General features: G+C 46.4%; 2 protein-coding genes, 2 long non-coding RNA genes and 4 other non-coding genes across 8 annotated transcripts in view; 5 read left to right on the plus strand and 3 right to left on the minus strand.

Annotated features, from left to right (window-relative positions):
- The window catches only part of LOC134481961 (uncharacterized), a 3,797-nt gene extending 2,989 nt beyond the window's left edge, over window positions 1-808 (plus strand). The window contains exon 2 of the long non-coding RNA XR_010057911.1: window positions 1-808. This exon is cut by the window's left edge and continues 2,056 nt beyond it. This is a non-coding gene — a long non-coding RNA (uncharacterized LOC134481961).
- Rnase12 (ribonuclease A family member 12) overlaps window positions 1-1,156 on the minus strand; it is an 11,971-nt gene extending 10,815 nt beyond the window's left edge. The window contains exon 1 of the mRNA XM_008770557.3: window positions 1-1,156. This exon is cut by the window's left edge and continues 634 nt beyond it. The gene's annotated coding sequence lies outside the window, so the exon portion shown is untranslated.
- Window positions 1,157-4,956: 3,800 nt separating this feature from the next.
- On the minus strand, window positions 4,957-5,952 carry Or6s1 (olfactory receptor family 6 subfamily S member 1). The gene has a single exon (NM_001000503.1). The coding sequence runs from the start codon at window positions 5,950-5,952 to the stop codon at window positions 4,957-4,959; it is 996 nt and encodes a 331-aa protein (NP_001000503.1).
- Window positions 5,953-6,407: 455 nt separating this feature from the next.
- LOC134481960 (uncharacterized) lies at window positions 6,408-8,364 on the plus strand. Its single transcript, XR_010057910.1, has 2 exons — window positions 6,408-7,043; window positions 7,418-8,364. It is a non-coding gene; the product is annotated as an uncharacterized LOC134481960 (long non-coding RNA).
- Window positions 8,365-19,770: 11,406 nt separating this feature from the next.
- Window positions 19,771-19,852, minus strand: Trnal-uag3 (transfer RNA leucine (anticodon UAG) 3). The gene has a single exon. It is a non-coding gene; the product is annotated as a tRNA-Leu (tRNA).
- A 3,877-nt stretch (window positions 19,853-23,729) lies between these two features.
- On the plus strand, window positions 23,730-23,802 carry Trnat-ugu4 (transfer RNA threonine (anticodon UGU) 4). The gene has a single exon. It is a non-coding gene; the product is annotated as a tRNA-Thr (tRNA).
- Window positions 23,803-24,608: 806 nt separating this feature from the next.
- On the plus strand, window positions 24,609-24,697 carry Trnay-gua4 (transfer RNA tyrosine (anticodon GUA) 4). Its single transcript is given in 2 exon segments — window positions 24,609-24,645; window positions 24,662-24,697. It is a non-coding gene; the product is annotated as a tRNA-Tyr (tRNA).
- Window positions 24,698-25,697: 1,000 nt separating this feature from the next.
- Trnap-ugg6 (transfer RNA proline (anticodon UGG) 6) lies at window positions 25,698-25,769 on the plus strand. Its single transcript has one exon. It is a non-coding gene; the product is annotated as a tRNA-Pro (tRNA).
- Window positions 25,770-25,868: the final 99 nt, after the last annotated feature.

Raw genomic sequence — 25,868 nt, forward strand, 5'->3', positions numbered from 1 at the left:
CTAGACCACCAGAGCTCGCAGTTTAATTTGACTCCCGTCCAGATCGGCACCATCCGTCATGCGTTCAAGTATTCCCAGGAATCCTATGTGCTTCTTCTGAGCCACTTGACTCCTCGATGGGAATTAAGAGAATATCTGATTATATTTTTGCAAATGTGTTTGGCTTCCATTTTCCCTCATGTTTTTATTCGGAGGTACTTTAATCCCAGTGTGGAAGTAAGCAAACGTCCTCTAAACAAGGAGATGCAAAAAGCGTTCGGAATGGGGTTCAAGACCTGCTGCCGTGGTCTTTGGTAGTTGCAGGCAGAAAGTGATGAAGCTTGTTAGCTGGCAAGAAAGAGACTTGGACCTTAGTAGTAACGGAGAGGCTATTGGTCATTAGTAAAGTGCCCATCCTCTAGAGCTGATTTTTTTTCTTCCTGATCAGGGTTTCCCCTCCTCCTGGATTAGAGCTTATTTTTAATGAGTTGTGTGGCTTCCTGGACTGGATGCGAGGGGGCTGTGAGTCCCTTTAAGTCTGATTTAGGAATAGTAGGGTTGGCTTCCTGGACTGGTCACTGTAGGTAATGGTTTATTTCCTGAGGCCAGTTGTTGCAAAGTCTTAGGTTCAAGAGAAACGCCATGCAGATGTCCTCGAGCACACAAGCTTTATTTGATGCCAGACAGAATGGTGGGCTACAAAGGAAAAGGCCTCAGACCACCCCCCACCCCACCCCCCAAACAGCAAAGGTACCCATTTAGGCCTTTCAGCAGGGAGGAGGGGTCCTACACTGTGAGGAAGTTTTGTCGATGTGATAACTTAGAGGCTATGGAGGGAGTTAAGGAATTCAGAATGCATAGCCAATGGTATCACACAGAATGTGCCGTCTGTAGCTCTGACAGCATAGGGTCTGGTTGCCTCAGAAGCTTGCGTCTTCGGTAAGGTCCGTGTACCCATGATACATGTCTGATTGTTCTGTTGCTATGAAGAGACACCATGACCAAGGCAACTTAAAGAAAGAAGCAGTTCTTTGGGGGCTGCTTACCGTTTCACAGGGTTGGTCCGTGAACATGACCTGGTCCACGGTCCACGTTGAGGAGCATGACAGCAGGCAGGGAGGCATGGTGCTGGGGCCCTGAGAGCTCTCAGCTGATCTATAAGTGACAGGCAGAAAGAGCATGCCATGACACACTTCCTGCAACAAGGCCACGCCTCCTAATCCTTCCAAAACAGGTCACCAACTGGGGACCAAACATTCAAACATACGGGCCCATGGGGGCCATTCTCATCCAAAGCACCACAGTAAAACACCATGACCAGAAGCAACTTGGGAAGGAAAGAATTTACAGTTCATCTCACAGCTTGTAGTCCTTCATTTGGGGGGTGGGGCAGGGGAAGGACAGGAACTCAAGGCAGGAACCTGAGCCTGGAGCTCACGCAGAGGCAGCGGAGGGGTGCTGCTTCCTGACTTGTTTCACGTGGCTTGCGCGAGGCAGCGCCACAGTTCCTCCATCTTGTAGTCTTGCGGAGGCTATTTCCGGTTTAACTAGAATTTGGTCCCCTTGACGAAGAATCCCCTGGAAAATTTACCCAGCCCCAGTTTAGGAACGGGAGAACAAGGTGCTTCTGTCAAGATGCTTGCTTCTGTAAAGCTCCCCACCTGCTGCTAAGCAAGATGCCAGGATTCCTCCTTCAACACCCCATGCTGTGTGCGCTCCAGGCTACGCTTAGGTCATGATATTAGCAACCAACTGGAATAAAGAATTTCAATTGGCTACAAAGGTTGTCTGAATGCTCATCTCCGGTGGGCTCTGTGGAGCAGGAACAGCGGTAACGAGTTGGGCCTTACCACTTGAATCATCAAACCAGAAAACACACCAAAGGCTTCTTTCTCACAGGCCAATTGGATGAGGGCGTTTTCTCAGTTGAGCTTTCCTCTTCCCAAATGACTGTCGCCTATGTCAAACTGACTTAAAAGTGTCATAGCTTGGTTTAAATTTCTTTTTAAAGGGGATCGAGATTTTTCTTATTTCTCCTCTCTCACACAAAACCAAACGATTAAAACCGCCAAAGAGAAATATCAAGGGAAAAGGTCAAATACCGGTGTAGTTGGGATCTTCCAGGGCTTCTGAGACTGACTTTATGTGTTTCTTGGTCGGTTGGTTGAGACAGGGACCATCTGTGAAGCCCTGGCTATCCTGGAACTCACTATGTAGACCAGGCTGCTGAGGCTAACTTTCGAAGGTGCCTTTTGGACTTTTATTTTCTTTTCCCATTTTGAGACCAGGTCTCACTATGTAGCCCTGGCTGGATTGGAACCCACGGCCTCCCAAGTGGAACCGTCAAGGAGTAGGTGCGTGAGCCATCCCTACTAAATAAACAGCGGGAGACTTCCGTCGTCTCGGACACAGATATGTGCCTTGGCTTGTAAACTACTTGTAAACTACTTGGTAGTTTACATCAGATGAAAACCAGAAATGAATATGCTAACATTGTCCAAAACAGCCTTTGGAAGTCTGTGGGTAAACGCCTTTAAGAATGTGCTGACTTGAAATACTGCAAAGAGAGACTGGCAGACTGCACACGTGGAGCAAAGAGTCGGGGTGTCCTAAAAAGTGCTACAGCAGCACACTGAGAAACCGCCACAGGCAGGACATGAAATCTGTTTCAGCCTGTGTCATGGCCACTCTACTCCCACAGACAAGAGGCAGAGGATTGATCTTTTTTGTTTGTTTGTTTTGTTTCCCTCAGAGCTGAGGACCGAACCCAAGGCCTTGAGCTTGCTAGGCAAGCGCTCTACCACTGAGCTACATCCCCAACCCCAGAGGATTGATCTTAAGCGGTCTCCTTGTCTACTAGTAAACTTGGTGACTGACATCTCTATTCCTTCTTCTTAATTTATCCAAGTCAGACAGCTTGCTATATGGAAGATACTACATAATATTTTTTTGAGATTGTATGTTTGTGTGCATTAAGATGTATGTATGTATGTATGTATGTATGTATGTATGTATTTAATGTGAATGCCTGCTTCTCTATATATGCACTCCGTTCACGTAGGTACAAGGTCTCTCATTGAATTGGAAGCTCACCATTTTCACTAGGTTGACTGGCCAGTGACGTCTTGGCATCTCTCTCTTCCCTCCCAATACTGAAGGTGAGGTTCTCTCAGGACTGCTGGCCTTTTACATAGGTGCTTGGGATTTGAACTCAGAACCTCATAGTTGCCTAGCCAGTGCTTTAACCCACTGAGTCATCTTCCCCGCCCTTCTTCTTCTTCTTCTTCTTCTTCTTCTTATTATTATTATTATTATTATTATTATTAAATCATCATCATCATTTATGGGATCTTATATATCCCAAACTGTAGGTGAAAGTAACCCTGAACTTCTGATCCCTTCCAAGCGGCAGTGTTAAAGAAACACATTATCATATCTAGTTTACAAAGTGATAGGGCTCAAACCCAGAACTTCACGCATGCTAGGCAAGCACTCTACCAATTTAGCTGCATTCGGCAGGCCTCCCTTTGATATTTTTCTAATACTATTGGTTTGCATACATAATTGAAAACTTTATTGAAAGTGTAATCAAATTTTAACCTTTGAACAGAGGATGTACACAGATATTCCTAAATACTGAATTAGGAATATTTTAACAGATTTTTCCAGATAAATGCACACATATTCAAGCACTTCGGTTATGATGACGGCGGGTGGAAGGTGAAATGATAATTTTGGTCTTGATGTATCAAATAGTTTGAGCTGGGCGGGAGAGAGGTCTCAATCAAGCGTACTTGCCGCTCTTCAGAGAATCCGAGACTGGCTCCCAGCACCCACTGTGTCCTCTCTGCTCACCTGTACTCGTGAGTGTGATACAATCAGGGAGTCCTGATCAGCTTCAGATTCTCTGCCAGCTAACGGATTAGAAGGCAGGAAAATTGTCTGGAGTGGGACAGGTGGCAGCGGAGAAATCTCAAACTCCGCAAATGGGAACAGACAGAGTCAGCAGTTGAAGAAAGATAATGGGGGTTGGGGTGGGTGAGAAAACACACATGCTGGAAACACGTGGAGAAAGAGACCCACTGTAAAAATGGCGGCCACTCAGAAGCCAAAAACTCAGTCTGAGTTTCCCTCCTGTCTCAGGGTTTTATTGCTGTGAAGAGACACCATGACAAAAGGACAACATTTAATTGGAGGGCGCAACAGTTTCAGAGGTTTAGTCCATCATGGTGGGGAGCATGGCAGCACTGAGGCAGACATGATGCTAAGAGCTTAATGTCTTGCTCCATAAGCAGCAGGAGACTGTGTGTCACACTGGACATAGCTTGAGCATATGAACCTCAAAGCCCATCCCCTAGTAACACACTTCCTTCAACAAGACCACATCTACTCCAACAAGGCCACACCCACTCCAACAAGGCCACACCCACTCCAACAAGGCCACACCTCCTAATAGTGCCACTCCCTATGGGCCAAGCATTCACACACACGAGTCTATGGGGGCACCAAACTCCCCTAATTTAGGATCAGTTTGAAGAAAGACTAGCTGATTGGCCTATAGCTATTGCGTAACTGTCTATCAGCCAGAGGCCTTTTGGCAAGGGGAAAAGAGTTTTCCAGACCTTTGTTTTAAGCTGCCAAGTTTTTGTAACAGATCAGGAGGGTGAGAAAAGCCAGCCATGTTGGACGTTGGTCACCTTTATTACACAGACACTGCTCTTCTCCCTGTCTACCTACCAGAGAATCTCTGACTCCTAGTCTCTGGTGGGCGTACCCCATATCCCTCCACATAGACACATAATTAAAAAAATAAGATATTGAAAATAGTCTGAGAGGTTATTACAAGGCATAATGTAGTCAATTCATTTTTGCTTGAGAGAGAAGTGTAGGCTTGCTCTCCTTGAAGCTCACTGTGGTTCCTCTCATGAGGAAGGGAATGCTGGGAATATGTGGACCTGAAACTGAGTCCCTTCGCCTTCAACTCACTGTCTTCTTTCTCAAACTATCCCCAAGTAAAGTCTGTTCAAAAAGCTTTGCGGCTACCTTTCTGAACATCTCTTTCAAAGCTTCCTTGACTTGATCGTTGCGCAAAGCATAGATAAATGGGTTCAGCAGAGGGGTCACAAATGTTGTTATCACGGTCACTGACCAGTTCGTATCCACAGAGCCACTCTGGGATGGCCTCACGTAGAGGAAAATGGCACTCCCGTAGAAGAGGGTCACCACCATCAAGTGGGAGGTACAGGTGGAGAAAGCCTTCTGCCGACCCGAAGCTGAGGGGATGCGCAGGACAGCCAGGACTATGAAGCCATAAGACGCAGCAGTAACGGTGAGTGAGGAGACAATGACAAGAAAGGCCAGGACGAAGTCAGCCTCCTCCAGTCTCGTGGTGTTGGTACAAGCCAGGTGAAGCAAGGGTCCACTGTCACAGAAGAAATGCCGAACCACGGCACCCTGTTTGCAGAAAGGAAGCAGGGCCACGGCCACTGTGGGGCCGAGCACGGGGAGGAGTCCCCCCATCCAGCAGGCCCAGGCAACCCGAAAACACACGGCTCCATTCATGAGCAAGGGGTAATGCAGAGGTCGGCAGACGGCCAGGTAGCGATCCACAGACATGACGGCCAACAGTAGGAACTCAGAGGCCCCCAGGAAGAAGTAAAAGTAAAACTGAGTAATACAGGCAGCAAAGGAAATGGTGTGTCGCCTCGAGAGGAAATTGCTCAACATCTTCGGGATGATGACGGAAGTGATCAGAATCTCTAGGCAGGACAAGTTACCCAGGAAGAAATACATGGGCGTCTGCAGGCGGTGATCAGCTCCCACCACCCCCACAATCAACATGTTGCCCGTTAGAGTCAACAGGTAGATGAAAAGGAACACGGAGAACACTTCCACTCCTGTGCCGTTGAGATTCGGGAAGCCCGCCAGGACAAACTCCGTAGTGCCATCACTCTGGTTCCCGCTGGGAACCATTGCTATCTTCCCCAGCTGTAAGATAACAGGTAACGTGGTCGTGAGGAAAAGACGCTCTGTCTCCTACCCTGAAGCTCAAGGTCACTGTCTGCTTACAGAGAAACTTTCCCTAAAGGGTAGCTGTCTTAGAAAATGTCAGGAGCCTGTGTCTTCGCCTATCTCATTCTCAAATCTTGACCGATGACGGCTTCTTCATTACGATGAGGAAAATATCTCTGAACATCTGAATCGGGTGAAAATCTGAGAATGTGATTTTTGTGAAGAAACAGAGGGCCAGTTGATTTCCTGCCTTAGAATGTTTGTGTCTCTACACACACTCATTACAAATTTCAGTAAGGAGCAAGAGAAATAACAGGACAAAGGATTCAAAAGTTTCCTATGTCAACCTAACAAAGTGGCAGAGAAAATCAGGATGAAAGTGTAAGTCCAGGATTGGTTCCCCACCACCCCCTACTCCCCCAACCCCATCCTCCCCACTCCCACCCCCATCCCCACCCCATCCCCCCCCAACCCCCCCCTCCCCCCGTGTTGGGAAGAGATCAAGGGACTGAGCCCTTGTTTGCATTTTAATTACCCAACTAAACAATCAGTAGGAGAGCTGGGACATTTTATACACCAATCCTCCCTTTTTATGGAGAATTTTCACAATAAACCAAGATTTGAACTCAGATCTGAACTCAGATAACTGAACTCAGATCGCCACAAGCTGCCTGCATTTCTGAAGTAACCATAGTCCATATAAAGGAGACTATAGCAGGAAGCCTTATTGATCCGTCCACTTAGATGAAAGCTAAGTGCCCTGGCTAACATCAATATAAGCTCATGAGGCCCTTTTCAATTTGTGACATTTTTTCCTTTCTGAGACACAGTCTGAAGCCTTTTTGAAAGCAGGCTCCACTAGACTTTTGGAAACAGAATTGCAAGTCCCTGCTATAATTAATTAAAGTGGAAATGAAGTTGATTCAAGACCTTCCAGTCCCACAAACTTTAAAAAGAAAACAAAACCAAAAAACCAATGGTCAAATGGATGGCATTCTAAAGTGCTGTCTGTAAAAGTCACCACTAAAAGATACGGAAAACACAATCTAAAGGTAAGAGAAAACTAACTAAAAACTCCCAGTAACAAAACATCAGGATTGACTTTAAGAACACTGCTTATTCCCAAGCTGTACTGTTCTGAACACACCCCATTCCTGTTGTGACATTTTAGGACAACCACCCCATCCCCAGAAAAGGTTAGACCCCTGACTTCTAGTCCCCGCTCTCACCCCTGGATCTTAGATGTGGGAGTGGGGAGCATTTGCCCCTTTGGTCTAGGATACAGAAGCTTTGTGGTTATTCACCTCAGGGGCTCCCTCGCTGGCCCTCCTCCCTCCAGCATGCACAGAAATCGCACTGCGCAGGTTAGGGCTACAGTTTTAGCTCTGCTCTCACCATGCAACGCGTTCTGTACTCCTCAATCCAGACAGGCCACATTGCTGGATCACCGTCCAATGCGAAGGAATGCTGCTGGTCTGTAGAGAACGGTAAGAAGACTGGGAATCATGAGCCCTAGAAAGAGGTGCGTAAAATACAGGCTCTGGAGCAAGCACTTGAGGGGAGAGGAACATTCTCCACAGACGCAAAGCATTTGACCTGAGAACAGAAAGTAAGGATGAAGTGTAACGGGAAGGCACCGGCCATCTCGAAGCAGATCTTTTTCTGGTCCTCTGTCATTCCTGGTGAAGCCGCCTCATTGGACTGAGCCTCTCATCTCTGATGTAACGGGGGGATGACTTTCCTGCTCCAGGATGCCCTTGACATATCATAAGCAGAGACCCTGAAGTATTTCTCTTTCCCAGTTTGTAAGTCAGTATCACCTCCATCCTCCCATCCTTCCAGCAGCCCGCACTGCTAAACCAAGAGTAGCCTGGTATCCTCCCGGATCCAAGGGATGTATTCTGCACTTGGGAAAACAAGAGAAGGGTAGGTAAGGCCTCTTCCCCTGGGATTTTCTCCCTGGCATAACCTCTGGCGCTGATCTTCTGCCTGGTGAGCACAGGGGCTTCCTGACCCTGAGGAGGGTGTTACATTGTTGTTCACAGGTTTTGCTTTGTTCTGTTTGTCTGATCGAGTAATTTGAGACTCACTAAGTAGCTTTGGACCTTGCTACATAGACCAGGTTGGCCTTGAAGTCACAGAAAGGAGAATAAACACCGTTCCTGGGTATACTGTCCCTTCTTATGCCAGGAGCAAGTCAAACATCAGGACTCAGTCTCTCTCTGTGTAGATAGAATGGCTCCTAGGCTGACCTAGGCACAGTTCATGTGGAAGATAATTTTCTCGGCATTCCAAAATGTCACTGTAAGAACGTAACTGGAAGGCAAGGGGCGAACATGGCCAGTTACCTTAAAAGTAAAACACACTTACCAATAGATGTTTTCCTCTCTAGTGCTTGAAAAACATTGTATTTTTTTTGTCTTGATGGGTTTTAGGAATAGAATGTCCATTGTTTTGCTTTTAGACCCCATTCTTCCTGGCTCCTGGGTTTAGATCAAGTGCAGGGGAAAAACACTTGAAGTCATTGGTCTCTAATAAATCTCTGTACTGCAAGATAGGCTTTTCTATGTGCCACTTGGTTTCCAGTGGAGAAGTAGGACTTGATCCAGACGTGAGGAGCATAAGGAGCAGCAGGGTTGGGGAGAGAGAAATCACCCAAACAGCAAGACGATAAAAGAGAGAGGGTGGGGGTGCAAACGTGCCCCAAAGGTCTACGATAACTTTCTAGACCCTGTGCCCGGTAAATCAGAGAGGGAGACAAAGAATGTTTTCTTCATTTGACATCAACTATCCTAAGTCTGGCAACTGTAACGACCATGTAATCAATCATGGCAACGCGAGACATCTGACCAGGATCAACTGCCTTGCTCCTCATGACACTCGGGGGGGAAATGTCTGTAACCCAAGCAACATAGAGCTCACCTCTTCACCCTGAGGACTTAAAATGATGGCGTGACTCTTCCCCTTGGGTTCTATGGTGGAAAATAATGGGACACCCAAGGGTGTGATGAGGTAGTACCATCTCTCTGCTCCTGTGTCTCCCTGCTATATCCTTTATCCGACCAGTCACGTGGAGTTCCACACACCCAAAACATCGTCAGGGGTTCTGGACAGCAGCTCACATGCGATCATCTCTACGTACCATACGCCCCTCCCTAAAGACCCGGTGGCTTCTTGCTCAGGTCCAGCCCTCAGTTTACTCAATTCTCCTACCCATTCCTCTCCCACCTCACCTTTCTAACCACTCTCCAACCAGAACCATGACAGCTCCTGCCGACTTCTTTCCCACCTGACACTTAGCCGACCACATCACAACCTTTCTTTCTTGGCTCCTCCTTAAGGACACCAAGCTTTCACCTTTGCATTTGTGACATGAGTCACAACGCTTGGGACATGCAAAATGCTTAAAAATGGGGTGCGCGCTCACCTACTCTGAATCCCCAGACTGGAAGAGCAGCTGCTCCTCTGAAATAAACATGAGTTGGGTTTTGAGCCACGTAGAACACCCGGGGCCGTCCAGGGTCAGTCTGACTGGATTCCATCCTCGCTGGACATAATCCTTCTGAGAGCATTTGAGACAGCCATAAAGAAAGCTGGGCAAAGTGAGGCGAGCCGTCACTGAACTGTAAGGAAGGAGCAAGAGCGGACTGGAGGGCAGGCAGAGCTGTCACAGGAAAGCAGACTCTGTGGGAGCCCTCACCTGCTAAGCTAAGGGAAGGGTGCATCTAAAGAGAAGCCCCAAGGCGTATGAGCGCTGTCTAGAGAACTCCACACAAAAGTGTAAACTGAAGAGGGACCTAGAGGCTCATGTCTGTAAGCCCAGTACTTGGATTAGCATGAATTTGAGGTCAGCTTGGGATACAGAATAAGATTCTGCCTCAAAATAAAACTTTTTGATTGGATTCTAATACTTAAAAATAAGATGAGATTTTTTTAAATTACAGAACTATTTTTTTTAAATTACAGACAGAATTAGTTTTTCAAAAATTTTAAATTTTGACTAGTATATAAAGAAATTGGTTTCCTTAAGACATTTCCACAAGGCATATTGTTATGATTTTATTATTTACTTTTGTTTGCCCTCCTACACTTCCCCGTATCCCAGCATCTTGTGTCTCCCCTTCCACCTTCCCATTTAACTGCACATACGTCCTATTACCCGTTCTGCTGCCCCTCCCTTAGTCTTTCTCTCTTTCAGTCACCTTCCTACTCCCACATCCTACATATATACATATGGGTACAATGTATGTTTAAATTTAAATATAGACTCCATATATATGAAAAAACAATGTTTGTCTTCTGAGTTTGTCTTATTTCCATTGCCTATGAATGTCGTAAGTTCTTCATTCTGTATGACAGCTGAAGACAATTCCATTGTGTATACTCACCCATGTTCTCCTTCCCTGTACATCTGTGGCTGTTCGTTGGCTCCATTTCTTGGCTCCTATGAATACAGCAGCGATGAACACTGGTAGCTGAGGATCTCTGTGCTACACTGACCTTGAGGTAAGGCTGGATTGATTCTATGGTAGGATTCGGTATTTTGAAGAGTCTCCACATTGACTTCCATATCGTCTTTTTCTTCCGGAGCTGAGGACTGAACCCAGGACCTCGTGCTTGCTAGGCAAGTGCTCTACCACTGAGCTAATCCCCAACCCCTGACTTCCATATTGGCTGTACCCACTTCTATTCTGACTAGGAGTAAATAAAAATGTCTCTTTCATTTCATCCTGGTTAACCTTTGCTGTCACTTTTTGCTTGATGATTCCAACTGGGGTGACATGGTGTCTCAAAGTAATTTTTAATTTTTTCCCTCATATCTAGGGACATTAAACACATTTTCAAATCCTTATTGGCCATTTTGTTTCATTTCTTTGGAGAGATATGTACTCGGTTCATTAGGTCATTTATTAGTCATATAATTTTTGGTATTTAACTTTGCAGTTCTGTATAGTTTTTTTTTAACATTTATTTCCTATGAGACATTGCAACATTTTTTCCCCGTTCAGCAGGCTGTTTCTTCATTACAAAGATTGCTTCCTTTGTGGCACTGAAAAGGTTTAATCTTGTGCAATCTTCTGTGTCAACTATTAAGATTATTTCCTGTGCAGTTAGAATCTTTCCCAAGGTCCTTAGCTATCCTTGAAGCATTTTCTCTGTTCCCTTTATCAATCTCAAAGTTTCGGGTCTTACATTAAAGTATATAATCCATTTAGAATGAGTTTTTCTACAGGGTAAGACGTGTAGTCTCGTTTTTCTACATGCAGTTTTTCCAGAACTGTTTGTCGAAGAGGCTCTTGGCGCCAGAATATGTTTGTGACACCTTTGTCAAAGATTAAGCATTGCAATTAAGTGCTAAGCTTGTGTGGAAATGACTCTGACCCTCGGCTAATAATACAATCAAACCTAGTTGGTTGTGTAATAGTAGAGCATAGTAGGAAAAATGTGCTTCTGTATGTGACTGTATATGCTTAGGATGTTTTAGATTGTATCTTTAAGGTATCTGCACATGGTTCAAAAGAAAAGCTATAACAATATGAAGGTTAACAGGACTAGGTATAGCAATGGTAGCGCACTGAGCACTTGCACAAACCCACTTGTATCTCCAGTGACACAAGGAAAACTAAGCCCTACTCCCCCCTCCCCTTGTTCATACCCACTCGAACCCCATCCCCCAATTAACCGTTTTCATTAGTTCAGTGTTGACCCACACTAAACACATGTGTTGTTGTTGTTCTATGACCGCAAAACGCAGGCGCATAAAGTAACTAATAGATTTTTTTTCTTCACATTAGTAGTCGTAGTTAAAACATTTTCTACCTTTGTGGTCATAAGAGAGGGAAATTCTACAGGATATAAAGGAAGAGTTTATTTTGGCTCACAGCTCCAGGGGGATAAGAGTCTGTTGTGGTGGGGACAGTCAGCTCCAAACAGCATCACCAACTGGGGACCAAGTGTTCAAACACCCAAGCCCATGGGGGAAAGTTCTCACTGATCGTGCTCCAAAGGGAGAGAGGGAAACTGAGTAAATATTTCATCGTGGCAATCAAGTCTCTGTGAGATGACCAAGTGGTTAGAAATACTGATGATGTTAGTTAAAAATTAGCATCCGGGGCTGGAGAGATGGCTCAGAGGTTAAGAGTAATGGCTGCTCTTCCAGAGGTCCTGAGTTCAATTCCCAGCAACCACAGGGTGGCTCACAGCTATCTGTAATGGGATCTGATGCCCTCTTCTGGTGTGTCTGAAGACAGTGACAGTGTATTCAAATACATAAAAATAAATACATCTTTTTTTTAAAATTAACATCAGAAATATCTCCCTAAAGATAGAAACTAATTCTGCAGAATTAACCAACCAGTCTCTGGGGAATGTCAAATACCATGTGGGTTATGGGGATCCCAGGAAATGCAAACTGATAATGAACTCCAAAAGGAATTCAACTTAGTCTGAAACAACCTGCTCCTACTCCAGACACTGTGGATGTAGAAGTTCAAGAACACAGAGGATCACAGTTTGGAAGATTACATTAGAATAATGGTTGGGATACAGAAGTCCCGTTTTCGTTTTGACAGATTCCTTAAAATTAGTCTCTTCTTTTGTCCCATTTAAGTTTTTAACAACGTAGGAACGAGTTTGTGCTGTCACAAAACGAGTTAACAGGAGTTTAGCTCCGCCCAGGCTGCTGTCACAAGTTGCCACGAACCAGGTGGGCTGTAGAGATAGATTGGTGACAGAGAACTTGCCTATCTAGCCCGGTCAAAGCTCAAGTTTTGGCCACCACACTACAAAAGCAAATATTTATTTTCAGGGTTAAAGAAAATGAGTAATAGAGCTGGAGAGATGGCTTAGCGGTTAAGAGCACCTGACTGCTCTTCCAGAGGTCCTGAGTTCAATTCCCAGCAACCACATGGTGGCTCACAACCATCTGTAATGGGATCTGATGCCCTCTTCTGGTGTAGCTGAAGACAGTGACAGTGTGCTTACCTATATACATATAATAAGTAAGTAAAATCTTTTTAAAAAATCACAAATGACACATTTATTTTCTCATGATTGAGGATAGAAGCTGCTGGGAGCAGGGGTCTTTGCAGCCAGGTCCCCAGCAAGGGCTCTTTGCTTGCCTCCTGGAGTCTTTCACTTGGCTCCATAGATGAGAAGAGCATGCTAGACCTCTGGCCTCATCTTGTAAGGGCACTAGATCTATTGATTAGTCTTCTGCCCTACATCCACCAGTCTCCTGTCACTACAGCAGAAACCTAAGAGAATCAACTTTAAAAGGTAAGAGCTGCATTTAGAGCACAGGTTTCTGGTTGGTTGGTTGGTGATTTTTTTTTTTTTTTGAAACAGGGTCTCACCATATAAGTGATAAATGCTTAGGCAAGTTAATTAAATGATGGAGAGAAGATTCAAATTAATGACATTAGAGAGGAAAAGGGGGACATCACCACAGACAACGAGGAAATCCAGGAAGTCACAGGCATAATTCAATAATCTGTACCCCATCGACCTGGAAAACTTCAAAGAAATGTATACATTTCTTTATGCATACAACCTAACCAAAGTTAAGTCAAGATCGGATAAGTGACTTAGGAAGATTCAAAAGCCACAGTGAAATAGAAGCAGTATTTTAAAATCTCCCGACCAAAAAAAGCTCAGGGTCAGAAGGATTAAATGCCGAAGGAAGACATCCAAGGAAGAATCAATGCCAACATTCTTCAAATTATTCTGCAAAATAGAAACAGAAGAAACGAATTTCTTTAATGAGGCCACAATTACCATGATACCCGGACCATGAAAAGATCCAATAAAGAATTACAGACCAGTTGTCCTGATGAAAACAGATGAAAAACTTCTCAATAAAATACTTGCAAACCGAATACAAGAGCACACCGAAAAGACTATCCACCATGATTAAAAATTTAACATCCCTTCCTGAAAAATTCCTGGGAGATTGGGAATTTAAGAGACATACCTCGGTATAATAAGGGCAATTTACGAACCAATAAAGACAATCCAAAGCCCATAACCAGACAGCCTGAATCTGACAGAAGAGAAATCGAGGAATGGTCTTGAACTCATTAGCATGGGAAAAGGCTTCCTCAACAGAGCACTGAAAACTCACACACTAAGAACAGCAGTTGGGGTTGGGGATTTAGCTCAGTGGTAGAGCGCTTGCCTAAGAAGCGCAAGGCCCTGGGTTCGGTCCCCAGCTCCGAAAACAAAACAAAACAAAACAAAAAGAACAGCAGTTAATAAATGGGACCTCGGGAAACTGAAAAGCTTCTGTAAGGCAAAGGACACCATTAATCAGATAAAGCAGCAGGCTACAGAAGGGGAGAAAATCTTTGCCAACTGTGTATCCAATAGAATGTTAGCATCTAAATGTATAAAGAACTAAACAAACAAAACCCTAAACTGGAAGGCAAGGGAGCAAATAACCCATTTAAAAACGGGGTGCTGAACTGCAGATTCCCAAGGTTGAAATGCAAATGGTGGTTGAGAAACACTTAAAGAAATGTTTAAAATCTTTAATCAAGGACATGCAGATCAAAAATCCTTTGAAATTTCATCTTATGCCAGTCAGAATGGCCAAGACCAATAAACCAAAGACAGCTTATGCTGCTGAGGTGTGGGATAAGGCAAACACCCATCCATTGCTGGTGGGAGTACAAACTTGTAGAGCCACTGTGGAAAGTGTGGCAGTTCCTTAGGAATCCGGGAATAGATCTACGTCAGGATTGAACTATACTACTCTTGGGCATGTACAAAGGCTGCCTCATCCTGTACAGACACATGTTCATCCATGTTCATTGCTGCTCTATTCATAATAGCCAGAAATTGGGAACAGCCTAAATGTCCATTAACTGATGAATGGATAAAGAAAAATATGGTACATTTACACAGTAGGATATATTGGCTGTTTTGTTTTTTTTTTTAAATTTCATGAAATCTGCAGGTAAATGGGTGGAGAAATAAAACCATCTCAAGTGGGATAACTCGAATCCAAAACAGATAAAAATGTTGTGTGTTCTATGTGTGGATGCAGCAGTTGATAGCAATGCCAGAGTCCACACAACCACAGAGATCAAGTATAGAAGGGAGTGGAGAATCTTCCAGAGAAGAAGCATAATAGTTATGGAGACAGGGAGGAGACTAACAGAGGATGGGAAAGAGGCAGGTAAGGAGTCAATACAGAGAGGGATAACCAACACTAAGGGAACTTACTACTTACTGTAGAAGCTTTTCTTTCGTGTGTGTGTGTGTGTGTGTGTGTGTGTGTGTGTGTGTGTGTGTGTGCATACATGGAGCTCACAGGACAACCTTAGTGTCAGTCCTAGCCTTGCACCTTGTTGGAGGCAGGATTTCTTCTTGTTCTTCAAGTTCTTTCATGTTTTTGTCTCCTATCTCACTCTAGAACTGCTGGGATTGTAGAGAGGTGATGTCATTTCCCAGATAGGTGATGTCACTTCCCAGACAGGTGATGTCATTTTCAGCTTTACTCAGGAGCTGGAGATCTGCACACAAGTTCTCACATTTGCATGACAGTGCTTTGCTATTGAATATTTCCCCAGTCCTGACACAGACTTTTAACACACCATTAGCTTGCTTCCCCCAACCCAAAAGCTAAGACTGTTCAGATAGCACCTGAGGCTGACAGAGATTTCCCTGTTTGACGCAACCTGCCTTCCCAGTGTTTCCGCCAGTGAACTTAATTATCTCGTAATCAACTTCCTTTGTTCTGTTACTATAAAAACTTCACTCAACCCTTTTGTTTGGTGTTTTGTTTTATTTGTTTGTTTGTTTGCTTTTGAGATAGGGTCTCTCTATGTAGCTTTAAAAGTCACTGGGTAGAGCAGGCAGGTTAAAAACTCAGAGATCCACGAGCCTCTGCCTTACCCCCCACCCCAAGCACTGGGATAAATGGTGCGGGCCACCACACCTGACCCGGAGGCATGGTGCCTTTTGAAGGCTACAGAATACCAGGACCATGCTGAGGCAGGGGGATTCAGTTGGCCTGACATTGACACTGCTTTCCTTCAGCAGTGGATTCTTAGCTTGGTGTAGTGGCCACACACTGGCACTGAGAGAAGCTGCTTGAGAAGAAAGGAAGGCTCGCCTGGCATCCTGCCCCAAAGGGAAGTGGCCCCTTCCTTTTTCACAAGCATCAGAAAGCTGTGCTCCTAAGGAAGAGGTTCCCTTTGGAGTCCTTGGTCGTGGCCAGTTCCAACTGGACACTACATGGTAGCTAGCCACTCCATCTTCTCAGAGGCCACCCCCTCCTGGTCCCGGCACTGCCTTTCTCCACCTGTAAGAGGTCGGGCCTTTTCATCTTTCAGCTGAGGTCCAATACGACCTGGGAGCAAAGCCAGCAAGAGCACCCACTAACAGTGCCGGTGAGAAGGCCGTGAATTTGGATGGCTCCACAAGAACACGGTTGCTATCCAATCTAGCTTGGATTACTCAATAGCCCCCATCCTCCCAGGCCACTTGAGCTATTTCGAAGTCCCCATTTTAGCTCCTCTCTGATCTTTACCTTCAAGTGTAGCAAAGCAATGACGGACTGAAAGCAGGTGACCCTCACTCTTCCCTCAAGTGTGGTAAAACATGCATAGGTCTGAGTGAGCTAAGGCACAGGAGTGGAGGTCAGCATGCTACCATGTGCACGTTGAGGGGTAACCTCATCTTGCTAGCAGTGATGGACCTCTCTCACAAGTGCAAGAAACAGCTTGAATGAGTCTTTTCTGTCCCCATTCCTCCACACAAGGTGAGAAAATGAGACAGAAAGACAGAAAGAGAATAAGCTACAAAGACAGTGACAGAGGGTGGGGAAAGGAGGACGGGGAAAAGGAAAAATGGGGGAGAGGAAAAGGAGAGAGGGGACTGTCACATACTTGCAAGGAAACACATAAGGAGCCAGAGACAAACATTGCCTAACAAGCCCTCAGAGAACAAAAAGAGACACAGGGGCTGAGGGGAGAAAGGAGGGCAGATCGAGAGAATGGGCACAAGACGAGAATCCCAGCCCTCAGGAGGCAGAGTCAGGCAGATTTCTGTGGGTTTAAGGCTGTTCTGGTCTATACAGTGAGTTCCAGGTTTTCTAGGGTTACATTGTGAGACCCTGTCAAGGGGAGGGGGACAGGGACAAAAAGGGCAAAGAGGAAGGACTGGGGAAGAGTTGGGGGGACAGGTAGATAGGGAAAGCAAAAGCAGCCTCAGTAAGTCATCTTGGAAAAAGAACAGTGGGAAAATGAGGGGAGAGGAAAAGGGAAATTAACATCACCATGGGGGAAGGGGAGGACCCAGGGGCTGTATTCCCCCTTCCCTCCACCCCCACCCCAACCAAAGAGTAAAGGTGGAAGGAAGGAGGGAGAACAGGGTAGAAAGGATAAGAGAGGGACAGGCAGAGGTGAAGGAAGAGACAGGGAGAGGGAAAGACATAGAGGCAGAGATCGAAGAGGTTGAATGTAAGAAAACAAGAGTAATAGCTTGATGGAAGGAAAGGAGGGAGACTGAAGGGGTGATGGAGGGGGAGCCTGGAGGGGATGATGGAGGGGGGAGACTGGAGGGGGTGATGGAGGGAGGGTGACTGCAGGGAGTGATAGAGGGGGAGACTGGAGAGAGTGATAGAGGGGGAGACGAGGGGGTAGTGGAGGGAGGAGACTGGAAGGGGTGATGAAGGGAGAGACTGGAGAGAGTGATAGAGGGGGAGACTGGAGGGGGTAATGGAGGGAGGAGACTGGAAGGGGTGATGAAGGGAGAGACTGGAGAGGATGATGGAGGGGGAGACTGGAGGGGGTGATGGAGGGAGGGTGACTGGAGGGGGTGATGGAGGGAGGGTGACTGCAGGGAGTGATAGAGGGGGAGACTGGAGAGAGTGATAGAGGGGGAGACTGGAGGGGGTAATGGAGGGAGGAGACTGGAAGGGGTGATGAAGGGAGAGACTGGAGAGGATGATGGAGGGGGAGACTGGAGGGGGTGATGGAGGGAGGGTGACTGGAGGGGGTGATGGAGGGAGGGTGACTGGAGGGGGTGATGGAGGGAGGGTGACTGGAGGGGGTGATGGAGGGAGGGTGACTGCAGGGAGTGATAGAGGGGGAGACTGGAGAGAGTGATAGAGGGGGAGACTGGAGGGGGTAATGGAGGGAGGAGACTGGAAGGGGTGATGAAGGGAGAGACTGGAGAGGATGATGGAGGGGGATACTGGAGGGGGTAATGGAGGGAGGGTGACTGGAGGGAGTGATAGAGGGGGAGACTGGAGAGAGTGATAGAGGGGGAGACTGAAGGGGGTAATGGAGGGGGAGACTGGAGGGGGTGATGGAGGGAGGGTGACTGCAGGGAGTGATAGAGGGGGAGATTGGAGAGAGTGATAGAGGGGGAGACTGGAGGGGGGAGGGAGGGGGGAGACTGAAGGAGGTGATGGAGGGGGGAGACTGGAGAGGGTGATGGAGGGAGAAGGTTACCTGAGTCAAGGAGAGGTTGAAGTTAAAACAGAGGCTCAGGAAGACAAGCATGAGAAGAGCTAAGAGAAACACCAAGTACCTGAGGTAGGAACTAGAGATACAAAGAGACAGGCAAGGATATACTTAGAAGAGAGGGAGGAAGAAACAAGGGTCTTAATCCTTTCGGTTGCTGTTGTAATGTATGTAAGTAACACCATTACCCAGGCAGCTTGTAGGAAGCAGACTCCATATGGGCTTAGGGTCCCAGAGAGATAAGAGCGGATGCATGGCAACAAATCCTGATCACACCCTCAACTGTCACCGAAAGCAGAGAGAACAAACAGGAGGAGGGCTGAACTATGCGTGCACAAAACCTCCCAGTGACGTTCTTCCTCCAGCAAGCTTGTACCACCTTTCCAAACAGTGTCACCAACTTGTGTTCAGATACTGGAGCTGTGGTGGCCATTTTTCTTTCAAACCAGCACAGCACGTTTCCAGCGTACGGCAGTCTGTGTCAGTCTGGTTGCTGTAAGTTTGAGGCCGGCTTGAACTATTCAGTGACTACTGTACCAGATTTGGCTATAGGACCATATTCTAAAACTCTTAAAACCAACAATAAAATAAAATAAAATAAAACCAAAATGGCTCTTCAAGGTCCCATTTGACAATATTTGGAGTATGTTATTATTATTATTATTATTATTATTATTATTATTATTATTATTACCTTTGGTTAGGAAAGGAACCACGAGAGAAGGTTTCTTTAAAAGACCTCAAATTCTGGCAATGTTTGGTGGGCCAGGCCTCTTGCCTCAGCATGTGGAAGGGGCAGGCAGGAGGTCCAGGAGTTGAAAAGTCATCTTCAGTTACATATCAAGTTCCAGACCAGGTTAGGCTTACCCCAGACTCTGCTGAAAACAAACAAATGGCCCCAAACAAGCAAACAGAAAAACAGCGCTGTCTCTGACTTCAAATTCACCCCAGGACTTTTGGTTCTGGTCTTAGCTTGGCTCAATTCTTTGACAGCACTTCCTAGTGGTTTGTGTAGGGGATAGAGGACGTTGAGGGAGACCGAAGTGCAGGTGAGAGAAAGATATTGTCATAAAACTTAGTTCAGAGGCAGGCAAGAGACAGCAGTTTCAGCTCTGCAATACATAACAGGCTGAGCTCCACAGAGAGCTCGGCAGGATGGAGTAGTGCGCGGTTAGCTTGAGTCCTTTTTCTGGTCACATTCCCAGTCTAGAGGTAGAAGTAGGTGCTCAGAAAATACAAGAGCATTGTCATATTACACCAAAGAGAGAATGGAGACGAACTCAATCAGTACTGGGAAAGAAAACACTGGCAGTGGTGGGATTCGAACCCACGCCTCCGAAGAGACTGGAGCCTAAATCCAGCGCCTTAGACCGCTCGGCCACACTACCAATCCGCTTGCCTTTTCTTGTGTACACTAACTATTTACATGATTCAATTTCTCTTTAAACTGCGCTCTGAAACCCAGGTTTAAAGGATTTCTTTTTTTTCTTTTCCAAAGGGCTGGCTGGGCGCTAGAGTGAGCGGATTAAACGAACAACCTCCGGAGGGGGGTCCGCAACCCTGCTGGCCGCACCCCAGAGAGAGCTGTCTGCAGGCTGATCTGTTCCTCTACCGAAGTTTGTCCAGTGTGTCGCCAGCCGCTGCAGACACAGTGTGCACTGCGTGGAAGCCGTGGTGGCCGGTGGCAGCGGGAGGAGATGACAGAGGCGCCCTTCCCTATGGACTCCTACAAACTGAGTGAAGCAGGGCGGTGCTGGAGGCATCCAGGATTCTGAGATGTCACCGTGCTCTGGTCTCCACTCACCCCAGTACCAAGTCCCCTTCCCCCGCTAGAGGCTCACAGATCTGGAATCAGGAGCTGCGGCGCAGGGACGAAATGAGTCCCCTGATTTCAGGAAGAGTGGCGACACCGCAGTTGTCGTTCATTAGAGCTTCTTACATGGGACCCACCAAACACAGGCCTCCGTGTTCCCTGCGCAGGAAAGAAGTCCCCCGGCTCCTGATCACAGCTGGTGTAAATCACAAGACACGGCTTTGGTGATCTGACCCTTTTGTTTGTGTGTGTAGCAGTAGCTGAGAATTGTACCTTCTACTGTTATCTAGAAAAACGGGTTGACTGCTCCAGCAAAAGAATTAGGATTGGGAAATATTTGAACGAATTTTGCATTTTTAAACGGAAATAGTATTTTCCTGGTAATATTCAAATCACATCTTCCATTTGACCAAATGCAGTATACTTGGAGGCAAATTTCCACAAAGAGGGAGTAAGCGGGCAGGCTGAATATCCCCAGTCCTTGCTCACCTCTTTTGCAAACAGTGCAATCAAAGTTGAAGCCCCCCAGACCTAGCCCAGCTCTGTTATTTTCTAGGGGTCACGATCCACTTCTTTTTCTCCACCTATCACATAAAAGGTAGGGGACATCTCAGACACAGCAGGTAGCAACAGGTATTTTGAAGAAGTTAGCGAGTGTGTGTGCATTCACACGGGGTCCGGGTGGGGGAGACACACTACAGAAAGACTCCCCACAAAGTGGGAAAGGGAACCAGAAACTGAAATCTATTTTCCCCTGGGGGGTTAGGGGTTTTAAGCTGTTTTGGTGGTGTGGAATGGGGCCCGTCCACTCGTTTGGGATGGATCAGGCTAAACAAAAGAGGTAGAGTGCTTCTGACAGATCCGAAACTTCAGAGGAAAAACTGGCCCTGTATGAACTATTTGAGGATGAGGACGAAGTTCACCATCTTTGCTAGATATCTGTGTCCCTTGCCACATTTGTCTCCCTATCAGGGGTCTGTCTAGCTCCTTTGTCCCTTATTCCCTTAAGACTAGAAAATTGTTATTGTTTCTGAATCTGTTGCTCTTCTCAGAAAGGATTTTACTATCCTTGTGCACAGGGAGTGTCTTGTTCTTTGAAAGACACTAAGAACTGAGAAATATCCAGTTCAGAGATTCCCCCAGAGTGTATAACTTTTAAAAAATTACATTTTTATTTATGGATACATGTGTGAGCCTAATATGTGTATTACGTGTGTGCAGGAGCCCTCAGAAGCCAAAAGAGGTCATCGAGTTACCAGAAGCTGGAGTTATAAAGAGTTTCGAGCCACCAGGTGAATGCTGGGAACCTGGGTCCTCAGCGAGAACAGCAAGTGCTCTTAACGGATGCACCATCTCTTCAGCCAAGAATATAGACATTTTGGAAGTGATAACTTAGTGGATGACTTATGGAATTTTACCTTCTTTTTAATTTTTAATTTTTGGGCATTTGGGATGGCTTGGTGAGTCTTTACGTGGCTTGCTTACCGGACAGCCTGAGTTTTGGTCCCCAGAATTCATGTAAATAAAGGTAGAGGAAAACTGATTCCACAAAGTTGTTCTCTGAATTCCACAAACATATCATACAGACACGACAACAACAAAGAATAAAAGAAAACTCTAGTTGGCAGTGGCAAGATGGCTTAGTGCACAAGCAGATAAAGGTCTTTAAAAGGAAAAAATTAATTGTAGAGCCAGGTGGAATTGGGGGAAGAGGCAAAGGCAGGAAGATTTCTGTGAGTTCCAGGCCAGCTAGGACTACATAAAGACCCCCACCCAAAAAGCACTTAGGGACTGGAGACTGGCTCAGCACCCCATCACCCACATGGTTCACAAGTCTGTAACTTCATTAGGAGGGAAAACAGGTTCCCTCTTCTGGGCTCTACCGACACCAGACATGCAAACATACATACATACATACATACATACATACATACATACATACATACATACAGGCAAAACATCCACACATAAAATAAGCAATTTAAAAAAACGATAGTAACCCATTAAGACGTTAGTTTTTACTTACTGACTGATGGAGACTGTGCCTTGCTGTGTATCCTTGGCTGCCCCTGATCTCAAGATCCTTGCTAGAGCTAAGACCCTACTGCCAGATTTACAAATAGATGCTAAGCTCCCAGTTTAACTTTTCTTATTTTGTTTTATTTGTCTTTGCAATGCTGGAAATGGAACCGAAGACTTCGCAGTTCCAGAAAGAGCTCTACCATTCAGCTGTACTCCCAGACCTACTTACTATGATCTCACATGACCTTAGTTCATAGACTCTAAACACAGACGTTTTCTGTCTGCTATTCAATTCCTGAAGATGTCTTAGTTAGGGTTTTACTGCTGAGAACAGACACCATGACCAAGGCAACTTTTATAAGAACAACATTTAAAATTGGAGCTGGCTACAGGTTCAGAGGTTCAGTCCATTATCATCATCTGGCCTCCCGATTGTACACATCTCAGTCTTCTCTATCCTGAGACTTAGCCTGCCGTTTCTCAGGGCCCTCCAAATCGTTTACTTACAAGTTACACTGGGTTCATTTGCTTTTCATTTCGGTTTCATAAAATTGAAAAAAATCTCTCCCCACAAACTTATGAACCATGACTTCAGATCAAAGATTCCAACTCCAGCTTGGAGAGTTGGCTTGGTATTTAAGGGCACTTATTTTTCTTATCAGAGAGCGTCTTCCCAACAACTTACAATAACTAAGAAATTCTGGCTCCCTCTTTTGCCTGCCACGGACACCAGGCACTCTCGTGGTACACAAAATATAAGTAAAACAAACAAACAAACAAATCCCCCAAAATAAACAAACAGAAAACCAAAACAAAACAAAAAAACTCGAGGAAATAATAGTCAGCGAAATACATTGATTTAAAAAAAACAAAAAAACAAAAAAACAAAACTGAATCCCTGTCTAGTTTCTAGTGTGGGACCTAACACAGAAATGCAATTCGGAGAATTCGGAGTGAAGGGATGCATTAAATGGAGATTTGGGAATTGCTTGTTCTGACTCTGAGAGGAAGGTAAGAGGCGTGTGGCAGGAGCCTGGAGTCGAGGACAAAAACCAAGTGTGAGAGCGTCAGTTTTCGTCCAGCCTGTGGCAGGCTTTTTCCCCTGCGCTGGATTTCTGTTCCGGATTTCACTGTCCGAAGGACGTGCGGGGGAGGGGAGGACTCCGTGGTGGTGGTGGTGGTGGTGGTGGTGGTGGTGGTGGTGGTGGTGGTGGTGGTGGTGGTGGTGGTGGTGGTGAGGGGGCGGTCATATTTCTCCTTACCAGAATCCACCACTATGCCATTCCCAGCAAGCCCAGACTGAATTCCAACACTGAAATGGAATGGACTAAAATACAGTCTGATTTTGCTTTCTTTCTGTCCCACAGGCAGGAGTCCAAAGAACCAGCACTGTATCCTTTTCTAAGAAAAAGAGAAAGGACGGTTCGTGTGGCCCTATAGCTCAGGGGTTAGAGCACTGGTCTTGTAAACCAGGGGTCGCGAGTTCAAATCTCGCTGGGGCCTAAGTCAACGTAGACTTTTGAGCTCCGGATTTCCTAGCCCAAAGCTCTCTGTCGCCAAGTTATTCAAGCAAGACGCGATAAAATTTTACTCTCGCTGCGGAGCTCGAGTGCAGGTCCGCACTCTGCGCTCTAACAAAGTCTCCGACAGCCTGCTGAGCGCACCGCGCTAAGATTGGACGCAGGAGAAGGTTGACCTCCCTGCAAGAGCTAGGCCGGAGGGAAAGGGGGAGGACTGGCAACCGCGTGCTGTACCGGGAGGCTAAGTCCGCACACAGGCCTCCATACTTCACTGTCTCGCGCAGGAAATAGAGTACCGCAGTTGACGTGAGACCTTGGTCACTAAACCAGGGAATGAACTCAAAGAGGCCGTGGTTATGACTTTCTGTAAGAGGAATGGCCTTTCTCTCAGAAGAGCTTCTTTATCGTTAGGTGCTGAGGCTAAACCTGGGATCTCAGGCTAACCACGCTACCGCCAAGCCACGCCTCCAGTCCCTGGGTTTCCTAGCTGTGGCGGCATCAATCCATGCCATCCCGCAGAGTGGGTTTGTAGAGTGTCGCGCGGACTGGGTGCAGAGCGCTCGTTCTCGGATCTCGGCTGCTCGCTTCACCGCCTGCACGCACGCACTCGGAGGCGGGCGTCCTCAGAGCTCTGACTTCGTCCGGAGGGCCGGACCGCGACCCCGGCAGGGCGTCTGTAGCTTCTCGCTCAAGGCACCCACCAGTCACGCACTGCCATCCGCCGGGCCTAGGCCGCGGTGGTTACCTACCTACTGAATACCACTTTCTGAAGGAGGATCCCCGTGCTTCCCTTCGATAGCTCAGCTGGTAGAGCGGAGGACTGTAGCAGGTTCATTACAGCCATCCTTAGGTCGCTGGTTCGATTCCGGCTCGAAGGAGTAGCCTGTATTTTGGGCTATTTCCTGAGATAAACTCCGGTCCTTTGTTCAACGTGCCACTATTGATCGTCCTAACTTATCAACAATCTCTCCTCTCTGGAAATGGTCAAAACGCGCAATCACTATCTACCTGTAATCAAACAGTTACGAAAAAGAAAATGAATCTTGGAGTTTGGTTTCTCTGGCTCTCTCGTTGTTTACTTTTAGTTTTCGAGTCTACTGTGCTGCCCATTGTCCGAAGTCCAGACATCAAAGACCGCAAGGTACAGAACCTTGTGGACATGTTTGTGTACCCGTTTTTAGCGCTCTGATGACCCGCAGGACCCTGATTTGCCGAACAAAACCTCTAACTGACCCCGGCGATTGCCCCACTAACTGGCAAAGAGACACTTTACTCGTTTAGGTATTTCATGCAGCATTTGACCTGTGTTGGAGACGAGGCTGGAAGAGTGTAGAGTCCAGGTCGGATGGAATACTTTGTAAACAAAGGGAGTGAGGTTGAAAACGCAGTTCTGATTCAGGAAAACCGCGAAGGTCTACAGAATCACAAGACAAGAGCAAACTTATCGGCCGCCAGTCTAACTGGCTACCCGCAGCCTCCTCCTGCCCTCAGTATTTTGTTGTCCCGCCTGCCTGTAAGATTTTTGTGCCCGCAAGTACCCTGCAGCTGGGCTCCACCCGGAGATCGCAGCGCTAAGCCGGCTCGCTCCGGGCTCCTTCTGGAATAAGTGATCAGGCAGGCCTGTGACTTGAAATCTGAAAAGCTGCCTCTTCTGATCCCATTCTGAGCCTTGAGTTGTCCCGGACGTGGATAGAGAATAAAAAGGGATAGGTCCGGAATTAATGGGTGGGACTTGACAAAGTTAGGGTGGAAATTAAATAATACGAAAGAAGTTTCCTCTGTGAGAGACGAAAAGAGAAAAGAAACCGCTGAAGCCTCTAGACAGCCTATGTCAAAACATGCTAGACTGACGAGCACGAAAGAGCAGAACTGTGCTATGGCTCGTTGGTCTAGGGGTATGATTCTCGCTTTGGGTGCGAGAGGTCCCGGGTTCAAATCCCGGACGAGCCCTGCACTTTTTGCCTCGTCCTTGGATAACTCCTGGACAAAAGTTCACGACAAACTTTCTCGTGCCAGTAGCACCAAATTCCCAGGTTCCAGCGTCCCCTT

This window comes from Rattus norvegicus, chromosome 15, assembly GCF_036323735.1.
Source record: "Rattus norvegicus strain BN/NHsdMcwi chromosome 15, GRCr8, whole genome shotgun sequence".
NCBI lineage: Eukaryota > Metazoa > Chordata > Mammalia > Rodentia > Muridae > Rattus > Rattus norvegicus.